Source organism: Triticum aestivum, chromosome 3B (genome assembly GCF_018294505.1).
Source record: "Triticum aestivum cultivar Chinese Spring chromosome 3B, IWGSC CS RefSeq v2.1, whole genome shotgun sequence".
NCBI classification, from domain to species: domain Eukaryota; kingdom Viridiplantae; phylum Streptophyta; class Magnoliopsida; order Poales; family Poaceae; genus Triticum; species Triticum aestivum.
Window position 1 is genome coordinate 70,748,453 of NC_057801.1, and position 11,251 is coordinate 70,759,703.

The 11,251-nt window shown below is 46.1% G+C and overlaps 1 protein-coding gene and 1 pseudogene across 1 annotated transcript; one reads left to right on the forward strand and one right to left on the reverse strand.

Moving 5' to 3' along the window:
- Positions 1–1,058: 1,058 nt before the first annotated feature.
- LOC123064827 (polyadenylate-binding protein 3-like) lies at positions 1,059–6,625 on the forward strand. Its single transcript, XM_044488230.1, has 7 exons — positions 1,059–1,287; positions 4,072–4,832; positions 4,905–4,970; positions 5,074–5,163; positions 5,638–5,730; positions 6,032–6,217; positions 6,392–6,625. Exons 1-7 carry the CDS (start codon positions 1,059–1,061, stop codon positions 6,623–6,625), a joined length of 1,659 nt encoding a protein of 552 aa, XP_044344165.1.
- Positions 6,626–8,947: 2,322 nt separating this feature from the next.
- On the reverse strand, positions 8,948–11,009 carry LOC123067333 (BTB/POZ and MATH domain-containing protein 2-like; annotated as a pseudogene).
- Positions 11,010–11,251: the final 242 nt, after the last annotated feature.

An 11,251-nucleotide genomic window follows, 5' to 3' on the forward strand; every position in this document is an offset into this window, starting at 1 on the left:
GATCATCAAAGGACTTGATGGCCACAAGGAGCCCCACCTTGCGGATCCTCGAGTCTGGCCCAGGTTGGCCCCCCAACCCCGCATGAATTGCCTGGATAATTTGATACAGTGATGCCAAGTGTATAACACCAACATCGATCGGTGGGGGATTCGAGCTCCTCGAACCACTTGGACTTAACTGCCTCGGCAAAACCCGGCTGGCATAGCCCGAATAACTCGAAATGGAACAATGGAGGCGGCCGAGGACTAGTTTCCCGTGGTGACAACAAGGGGACATGATCTGACCAGGGGTGGTGCCAGCACCAGCACCAGGAGGCTGTGCATTCAAATGCACTAATCTTTTTTAAGTGTCTTATTTTCTTGCATAAATACGAATAAAATTAAGCTTGCAATCTGAAAAGTTATGGGGTCAGCTGACCCCACATCGTATATGTAGAATCGCCCTGGATCTGACCCAACCCTCCTAGTCAGTAGTCACTGCCCGAAGAGCTGCTAGGGGAAACTTATGTTCCCTTCAAACGCAACACCCATAGTATCGTAGTGCTAAAACTCTGATCTTTGCCTATTTTGCTCTTTGAAATTTTTTGAACGCCATCTCCAAAATGCTGAGCAGACAACTTGACGGAGTCTAGGCCATCAGCACACACACTCTACGGTCGATCCAGTTTAGTATCTCAAACCTTAAATGGTAGTGATATCTGGCCCTGGAAACTGATTGAACGAAGTAATTCCTATAGTAGTATATGTGGACCCAAAATCAATCTCCAGCGCGTAGATATCTCCATCAAAAACACACTCGTCTCCTCGACCCCAAAGTTAATGCCCAATACTCATCATTATACAAAGAAAGGAAGTAATTAATGTATCAATTAATGAGAAGCGAGGATAGGGCTCGAGAGCATATCTATCCAAGAGCGTTCACCTATAAAAGCGACCCTGCTCGATGAATCGATCCTGTGCCTTCCGAGACTGTATTCCGTTGCCTTGTGAGCAGGCACTCTTGCTTGATCGATCGACCGATCCTGTGCCCGGCCACTGGTTGGCGAGCATCTTACACAATGGCAGGTCGCCCGTTGCTGGCCCCGGCCGTCACGCTGCGTCCTCCTGGACCGGCGTTGGGCTCGAGGGCCTCGCTATACGTCGGCGACCTAGATGATGGCGTGGCGGAGGGGCATATCTATGCCCTGTTCTGCCAGGTGGCGCCCGTGGCGTTCCTCCGTGTCTGCCGGGACGTCACTGGCAGGTCACTTGGTTACGCCTACGTGAATTTCTACAGTCGGGAGGACGGTGAGTTTGCCTTCTTCTCTCTTTTTTTTGCCGGGTTGTCTTCGTCTCTTTGCATGTTCATCTACTCAGGCTTGGATCGGGGTTACAAAAAACTTACAAGGCTGCGTGGTTGTAGATCTGTTTGGTTGTGAAGTCTGTGATTTACTAGATTTCTCATACAAGATGTGGCACACCATCGGTTGAAGTTCTATTTTGGCATTTTCTTGTTCTAGTCAACTGAGGCGGGGGTCTTTTGATGGAACATGCGTAAATAGTGTGTTGACCTGCAGTTTGTAGAACAACGTGTCACTAACATAAGTAGTGTTGGAATCCGTAACCGTTTCGGGTTTGCAGAATCTAATGCTATCGGAATCGGACTCGGAATAGGATAAATGATTGGCAAAAGCAAATGGACACATAGTGGTTGCAATTAAACGTGTGTTTACCTACATACCATATATTTCTGTCGTAAAAGAAATTGACATGTTCCTATTATTGGTGATGTCTTTCTTATTCAGGTCGTAACACTTGAGAATTGAATCGCAAATTGAACTGTAGTTTGTTGTTAAGTTGGGTTGGTTGTTTTCAAATTAGCCAACATTAATTGGTGTTTGTGTCTGAGTGAAAGGCTTCATAGACTGCTTGTGATTATTATGAACAGAAGATAATAGGAATTTGGGCTAAAATCCTGTTAAGAGTTCTCCATAGATTGTGCACCATGGGGTAGAAAATCGCCATCCGACTCAGAACCGGATGTATGATTTGGGCAAAATAAGTAGACACACACAATTGTTCCAATTAATATGTGTTTTTCTGTTCGCTGAGTTATGCCGTAAACGAAATGACATGTTCATATTACGGGTGGTTGTCTATCTTATTTATGGTGTAACATTTGGGAGTTGAATCGTTAGCGAGAGGAATTGTAGTTTTTATTAAATTAGGTCACATGATTTGTTTTCAAGTCAGCCAAGATTGACCAATGTTACCAATGAGGGAATGACTTCATAGATTGCATTTGGCGATTAGGAACAGAATGGAATTTTGACTAAATCTCGGTAAGACTTCTTTATAAATTGGGTTTATGCACATTCCATAAAAAAACCAAGACCCTCGCTTCGATAGATCACAAAAAGAAATATAAGTTCAAGGCACTGTAGATTAGGAAGAGAATGGAATCAGCAGTTTGTAGATTGGGAAGAGAATGGAATCAGCAGCTTGTAGAACATGTTGCCGAGCACTGACATCAGTGTTAGAATCCGTAACTGATTCGGGTTTCCGATATGGCAAAATATCTTTGTGGGAACAAATGCTGTCGGAATACGACTCAGAGTCAGATGTATGATTCGGAAAAGTCAAGTAGGCAGACACACCAGTTGTAATTAATGTGTTTTTATCAACCTATATATTTTTGTCACAAACTAAATGTTCCCATTATTGTTGATGTCTATCTTACTTCCGCCGTAATAGTTGGATTGAATCGTCAGCGAGAGGAATTGTAGTTTTTTTTTTGTGAACTCTGGGTTGGTTTGTTTCAAATTAGCTAATATTAATTGTTGATTCCATCTGAGTTTATGGCTTCATAGATTTCTTTTGGTCACTATGAATAGAATATAATAGAATTTGGTTTAAGATCCTATTAAGATTTCTGCGTAGATTGTGCACCATGGTGTAAAATTCGACGGGGAAAATAATGTTGCCGGATATGTCAGAATCCGACTCAAAATCGGATATATTATTTTGAAAAAAGCAAGTAGGCACACACAATTATTATTTCAATTAATGCATTTTTTCTACTTGCGGGATTCTGTCATAAACAAAATGTTATGTTCATATTATCGGCGTCGTTACTTACAGTCTAACTATTGGGAGTTGAATTGGTAGGGAAAATTTAGCTCTTTGTTAAATTGGGCCACACGGTTTATTTATAAGATAGCTAGCCAAGATTTGTACATTGCACCCGGGAATTAAGAACATAAGAGAATGGAAGTAGAGCTTAAATGTCCTTACGATTTCATTGTAGATTGTGCATCATGCATGATGTAGAACGTCATCGTGGAAGTTAACATTGTCACAATCCGACTCGGACTCGGATGTGCATATGATTAGGAAAAAACAAATAGCCAGAATTTGGTTACAATTAATGTGTATCTATGTTCTTATTTCTTTCTATCTAAACAAAAGGACATGTTTCTGTTATTGGTGTTGTCTAACTTTTTTATGGTGTAACATTTGGGAGTTGACTTGGTTAGTGAGCGATTTTTTTAAAGTTTAGTCCATGCAGTTTGTTTTCTAGTTTAACCAATATTCATTGTTGTTTCCATTGATGCCTTCATAAGTTGGTGTGGCAATTTGGAAAATATAAACAGGAGGGAACTGAATGTGGGTTAAAGATTCGTTAAGAGTTTTTCTAGTTTGTGCACCATTGTGTTGAAACGTGCTACATTACACTAGGTAGATTGTATGATCACGATGGCCCCATGGATTTCATAGTTAACCTAGTCAAACTTTCATCAGTTTATTCATGCTCCACGCTGCCAAATTAGTGAAGAGCAAAATTGTACATAGCTCAAATTGGATATTAGCTTTTCATATCGGACATCCGATAATTGTCTGTTCAATGAACATCCTGTCATATATAATACACCATGTTGTATCGTGGTCAATTATACATATACATACCATACCTACACTATTGTTTTCACCTTAACCTGATTTCTTTTTTTTGTATGTTTGCTTGCCCTACTAGAGGATTTGAGTTTAATACTACAATTACCTCTAATAATTTTGTATGTGATTGTTTTGCAGCCCAACGTGCATTAGACTCTTTAAATTTTACCCCTGCCAACGGGAAGCATATCCGAGTTATGTTCTCGAATAGGGACCCAACGCTGCGATTGAGTGGAAAGGCCAATATATTCATAAAAAATCTTGTGCCAAATATTGATGGCAAGAGCTTGAGTGATATGTTTGGTCGCTATGGCACTATACTATCATGCAAAGTGGCCACTCACTTTAACGGTCAATCAAAAGGGTACGGATTTGTTCAGTTTGCAGAGGAGACATCTGCCAATGATGCCATCGACAGCTTGAATGGCAAACGAATTTTTGTAGGTCTCTTCATTCGTCGTCAGGAGAGGCAGCCAAATATCAGCTTGAGTAATTATACAAATGTATATGTGAAGAACTTGCCAAAGGAATTCACTCACAATGACCTTCTCCAAGAGTTTGGCCCATTCGGTACAATTACTAGCGCTGTAATCATGAGAGATAGTGATGGAATATCCAAATGCTTCGGATTCGTTAACTATCGGGAATCAGAATGTGCTGCAGAAGCTGTGAAAAGTCTTAACGGGAAGATGATTAAGGATACAATTTTGTATGTTGGAAGAGCTCAGAAAAAGTCAGAAAGAAAAGCAAAACTGAAAGAAAACTTTGAGCATGCGAGAAATGAGAAATTCAAAAAGTTTGAAGGGCTCAATCTATACGTTAAGAATCTAGATGATAGTATCAATGATCTAAATCTTAGAGGGTTATTTGAATTTTTTGGTGAGATAGGATCATGCAAGGTACTTCTCTATTTATTTTCTAGCTAATTCTGGTTCTTAGTATCATAGCTCATCTTCTTAACATTTTTTTAGGTTATGGTTGATTCACAAGGAAGGAGCAAGGGTTATGGCTTTGTGTCATTTACAACTATTGAAGCTGTCCACAAGGCCGTAAGTAACATGGTTTAGTTGTATGCAAATGTGCCCAATGCATCCAGTTGACTAGTTTAGATTATTAAATCATCTTTAATCAATGTGGTAGATTGACGGGATGAACAGGAAGATAGTCAGCAAAAAGCCATTGTATGTTGGTGTAGCTCAACGCAAAGAGGAAAGACGAGCGATGCTAGTGGTAAGTCTAAATTGTTATTTCCCAAGTGATCATTTTGTACATTAGGTGCCTTCTGCTGATAAGGGATAAGTAGTGACTTCCTTTAATTAATCTTATATGGTGATAAGTGCTGTTTGAGTTCTAATATTGCCATGTGTCCATGTCTACTACATGTCTAATTATTTACGTATTATTTGTTTCATTTTTACACATAGCTGACTAACTAAAAGAAAACCTGTTCAGTTATAAATAAGTTGTATATTGTCCCATCCTAAGAATAACATAGAGTGAGAATCAATGTGGATGGGTGTTAACAAAATGGTTATGTTTTTACCGTCCAAATAAAGTTAAGTAAAACAAGTTCTCTCTTGTCACCTGTGTGTCACTGAATATTTGAACATTAGATCTGCCACTGTTTCAAGAATATATACAAGGGACACAGCACAAGCTTAATGCTACTGACATTGTTTCTAGGCACACTTTGCTCGTATTCAGAACGCAGGAGTTCTAGCACCCGCAGTACCACAAAATTTTGCTCCCCATCAGTTCTACGTCGGTCCAGGAGTGCCTGGCATGTTCCCACCACAGGTTCCTGCAGGCTTCGGGTATCAACAATTCCCACAACAGCATTTCACTCCTTGGGTTCCTAGCGGCATGACGCCATATACATATAACCTGCCGAGGCCACTGCACCATGCTGGGCGTGGTGCGCATCAAGAAATCAATCTACACCGACAGGTATTATGGCATGAGAGATGACCATTTTTTGACTTAATTTTTTTAATCCTTATGCATCAGCTGGTCTTGCAAAGTGCATCCAGCCGTGGCCATGTTCAGCTTATGTCACAAGTAGTCAATTCACCTGACTTTTCGTGCTTTTACAATACAGATGGTGTACCCAAATGCCAACCAAGCTTTCACATACATGCCAAATTCAATGAATGTGAATGTCAACTCTGTGATGGTTCCCCCGGGCTTCGCACATATTGATAGTACTGTCTCTACTCCATCTGTTCCAAGCAAGAACACCACCACCACTGCTGTAGATTCTTCTGACCCAGAGAAACAACATCTCGTAAGGATAATGGAATTATATTAGGACGTGCTAATTTCAGTTACAAATTTTACTTGTCATGCATGTTTATATATTAGCCATTTATGTCAATGAAAGAGTGAATTTTCAGTTTGGTCGTATATTTTGTTTACCTTGCAGATTCAAGGCGAGAAACTGTACCCGCTGGCTGAAGAGCTTAAGCCAGAATTAGGAGGGAAGGTGACAGGGATGCTGGGTGAAGCAATGGAAGCCCTGCAACGAAGGAAAGTGGAAGATGCCAGCGATACTGTTGACCTCGCGTCCGTACCATCCACCTCGACCTTGAGTGCTAGCAGAGATGCTATTGACCCCACTTCCACAACGTCGTCCTCGAGTGCTTCCGCTGATGGTGCTAACCTTGCTCCGGCACCGTCATCCTCGAGTGCTTGATTGCTAGTTCCTAATATCTCTATCAACCTGAAATTTAGATGGTTGGATAATGTTTAAGAAGATTCCTGATTTGATGTTGCTTCATGATATTTTCGGTCAGAGATTTATTCTTGTTTGTTTGTTCTTAGGTTAAAGTGCAACTGCATTTTCCCCAATATTTAGGATAACTTCATCAGATAAAAAATTGGACAGTGTCCTCTTCCTTTGGCAGGGATCCTAGTTTCTTCCAATTTACGGACAAGATATAATAGTTCAATGGTATCTGTTTAACAATTCATGATGGCCTCACAAAACACACACACACACACACACAGACACACACAGACACACCAACCTGATGCTAAACAGGGGCTTAATGGCGCTAAAACTGCTTAGTATATGGAGATGTCGTTTACATGGACAAGTTTTTTTTTTTCGAAAAGGAGGAATACCCCCGGCCTCTGCATCTGGACGATGCATATGGCCACTTTATTGATTATAACACAAGACCTTACAAAGTCGTACAACAGTAAGACCAAAGCCACCATCTTCGCAACCTCTGTCGCTACTCCTATCTAACTTATGAAAGGGCGCTGATGGTCTGGGCCTAATACCAAACAGACCTCGCAGCCAAACCTAACATCTGAGACCTGATGTTCCAACCAGGACTCCTTCCGGGTATGGGCACCCACCAGTCCGGCGTGCTCTTCAACCAGGCCCCCTGCCGGGTATGAGGCCGCCGCAACCACGTACCATCAATCCATCTTCAGAGCTGTACTGTTGCATGAACCGTGCTAGGCCTCTCTGCCATCGACGCCACCACGACGCCAGACAGCGCCGCCATCCTGCGCTCGTCCATCATCACACGCCCACCGGCGGGACGCCCGCTGCTCCATGCCGCTGAGACCCGCTGATGTCGACGTGCCAGATGCCACGCCACTCCTCCTCTTGTCCCCTCCAGTCAACACTTGCTCCAAAACGATGCCCCCAGGAGGGAGAACGACGTCGAAACGTCGCCATCGTCCGATCCGGTAAATCCAGATCTAGGGTTTCCCCCGGAACCTTTCGATCAGGTTGACGTGACCTGCAACGACGATGCCTCGAGAAGGGAACGACGTCCAAGACGCCGCCATCGTCCGCCATGACCGCAGTCAGACGCGATTTTTACCGGAAGCCACGACGTCCCGATCTCGCGGTTGGCTGGAACGGAACCCTCCGCCGAACCGGTGACGTTGCCGCCGATCCGATCCCACCGCCGTGCGGCGCCCCCGATGGAGATCCTGAAGGCGAGGAGAGGGTCTCGATGTCGCCCACCAGAGGGAGAACGGCGCTGCGAGCGTCGCCAACATCGTGACCGGCACCGCCGGTCAAGGGTTTCCCCCGACCCAGAGCTCGCAACGCCATGCTCCACCAACCAGCCGAACAGGACAAGCCCGCAGACCGGCCAGCAGAGGAGGAAAGCGAGCCGCCAACTCCAAGCCCGCCGCCGACTCGCCGCCCAACACGGCAAAGACGGCGCACCGAGTGCTCCAGCAGTGGCCGCCGCCACCCGCAACGCCCGCAGCCCCCAGGGGGCCAGATCGGCCGTGCCAGATCAAACCCCCGCCGCCTCCGCCGCGGGGCCGCACCGCCTCCTCCCAGCAGCAAAGCTACCAGATCCGCACGTCTCCGCCGCCGGAGGCCCCGCCGGATCCAGATCCCCCACGAGCGGCGGCCCGCGCCGCCGAGACCCTGACCAGGAGAGGGAGGAGAGGTCCCCGCCGCTGCCAGCGCCGCACGGGCTTTGCCCGGCGGACGCCCTCCGGCAGCGGCGAGGAGGAGGGGTGAGCGAGGGCGAGGCCTTGCGCCGGCGGCGGAGGGGAATATCTCCTAATCTTTTGTAAGTTTATATATTACTAATGTTCAACTCATCTACCCGGGGAAAACGCCCTCTCCTCCATGACACAACGAAAATCCTAAGCCCCCTCGCCGCCGTACAACGCCCCAGGGTGCATGGTGTACACAAGCTGGTGCCAAACGGTCAATGTGCCAGCTGGTTACCTCAGGCGAAGGCGGTGGCTGTGTGAAACATGTGCAGTGGGATGCTAGGGGTGAGCGACCACAGGAATGTGTTTAGAATATTGTGAACCTCTCACAGATTGCTACTTCCTCCGTTCCAAAATAGATGACTCAACTTTATATTGATTTTAAGTACAAAGTTGAGTCATCTATTTTGGAACGGAGGGAGTAGATGTTTCATGTGATGTAGAAGTACATATATACATTCAAACTTGTCGATAGATGCATGGAAGAAACAACTTAAGAGTTCTGAGCCATTTAATGTGGAATCTGTAAGCTTGAGTTCTACAACTCCAGAGTGCTCAACGCGTTGTCTTTGGACAGGACATGAGCGAGCAAATTCTCGCACATGACCTTCATCCTCTCTAGGCGTAACTGGCATGCCGCCGCCAGCATTTCTCCGACTACCACCATGTCATCGACACGAAGCAGCTCGTCGATATAGACAAAGTGGAGTATGGTCCTAAGCACAACGGTCTTCATATCATCGATCCGTACGACATTGTTGGTTGTCGACGACACTAATGTTTCATAAAGAAGTGGCGAGCGCATGGCCATTATGAGCCAGTGCGCATGAATCTCACTCTCCTCGACCAGGAGCTCACGTCTGAACATTGTTTGCTCACCATCAGCTGCTCGAGGTGCCTAACAATGTTGGATGGTGGTATGACGATCATAGGTTTGGCGATGATCTAGTACTAGTAGTGCACGCCTTTGTGTGGACTTCAAGGTCGCAATGTGTGGTAAGGGAGCCATTGTGCCCTATGTATCGTGACTTTGCAGAATTCACCGTGATGAACTTTTGAAACCCCCAGGTTTCACGCACCTTGGTAAAAATATCTTCTGAACCAAGTTCCATCAACGGTGATTTGCCATTAGGGTCATGGATCCAGAACCTCTTGGACAACTTGACAGTAGCACTTCTAAGATCAGTCAATAAGCGGAGGTAGAGAGATATGTGCTTCTCACCCCCCCACCCCCCCACCCCTCCCTCCGCCGAGCACCCAGATGGGTACACATTGACCGTCCAATCGTAATCGCCTATGTTGAATATGTCTGAAGTGATTACTTGGCCAACACCATGGCTCCTTTGCACTGAGTTAAAGTTGGGGATCTTAAACTCGTGCGTGTCGCGGACCACCTCCGACTTATACTTGGATGTGCTCTTCTCTGTTGTTGGTCGATTGATACGGGAGGAGGAGGAAGGGGAGCTAGTATGTCGGGCCATGTTGTGTGTGGAAACTCTCTCATTGACCTCAATCATAAAAGATTTGCATGCTTCCTTGAGCTCCTCAAACTCGGTCGCCCTCACCGCATCGTATACATCAGGATTAGATGTTATGTACTTTATGCAGGAATCCTCGAGCAGACAGCATCTTTGGCGGCCCCGCACTAGCAGCAAAGTCGTCATGACAGTTGCCACATTGATGCTCTTGCATAGTATGTTCTCGCACATGAGCCTCAGCCTCTCAAGATCGTACCGATCCGCGGCCACAAGCAAGTTGTGTACCAATGGCTTCACGGCCCCTCGCCATGAATTCTTTCTTGAAATTATTATGCCTGCCGCCTGATTCCACATCGTTGTTTGGCTTGATGTAAAGCTCGTCGGTATAGATGAACTGGAGCATGGCCTTGAATGTGGAGGCACACATGTCCTCGATCCTCGCACGTTGCGTGGTGCTCTCCCTAATGTGACCGAAGAGCTCTGCGGCAAAGACCGGCAACCGCATAGCAAGCACAAGCCTATGCACGCCGAACTCGGTATCCTCAACGAGCAAGGTCACTTTTGATGACTTGGGGATCTTTGACGGACGTAGTAGAAGCTGCTCGAAATCCCGGGGGATGGTGGGTGCCGGCACCATGGAGACCAAGCACTTGTCTCTGCGGCGGTCTGGGCATCCTCTTGGAGAATGTCGACGGTGCAGAGGATGGTGAGGCAGTGGTGGTCTGGTCGCTTGCGTAGCGCTCCTCGTGCCCACAGAATGCATCTGGGAGCGACAGCTTCCAGATCACATCGGACAAATCGCTGGAGAGTCTTTTGGCTGCGTAGCTTCGCCACCCGGCGGGCGGCCACTGGCCACGCGGGTCATCGATCTGAAGGCTGGCTGTCCTTGGTTATTTCGGTGCTAAGCAGCTCGAGGGTGATAGATGTGAGGTGGTCTTGATCGTCGAAGGTGCAGACGAGATCCCAGGTGTAGTTGCTGACTTGGAAGGCACCGTACTTGATGGAGCTGTACGTTGGTGAGGTGGGCGAAAGGCTTGCTGTAGCCGACGATGAGAAACTCCTCGGACGACCACCGACCTGTGTGTCAACTGTCGACACCGTGTTTTGCGGCGCGGACGCCATGGCAAGATTTCGATGAGGATGCAGGCCGCTCGGGAGAAGCCCAGCAGAAACGTATTGATTAGGTCTGTCTATATATCACATCTAAACCTGAGATAATATCTCACATCTAAGTTACGACATCAGCAAAAATCAGCTTTGCTCCAGCCCACCGCGTTGTTCTCTTGTCTGTTTATTTTTTCTTCGGGGCGGCGTTGTTCTATTGTTGTTTCTCTTTCCTTCATGTCGGCCGACAGTCGTGGGAC

Bases quoted from the DNA above. Each gene is read 5' to 3' on its own strand.
- LOC123064827 (XM_044488230.1), top strand. From the start codon at position 1,059: ATGGCAGGTCGCCCGTTGCTGGCCCCGGCCGTCACGCTGCGTCCTCCT. The intron at 1,288-4,071 runs GTGAGTTTGCCT...ATTGTTTTGCAG, and splicing joins TTTCTACAGTCGGGAGGACG to CCCAACGTGCATTAGACTCT. The intron at 5,731-6,031 runs GTTCCTGCAGGC...TTTACAATACAG, and splicing joins CTGGCATGTTCCCACCACAG to ATGGTGTACCCAAATGCCAA.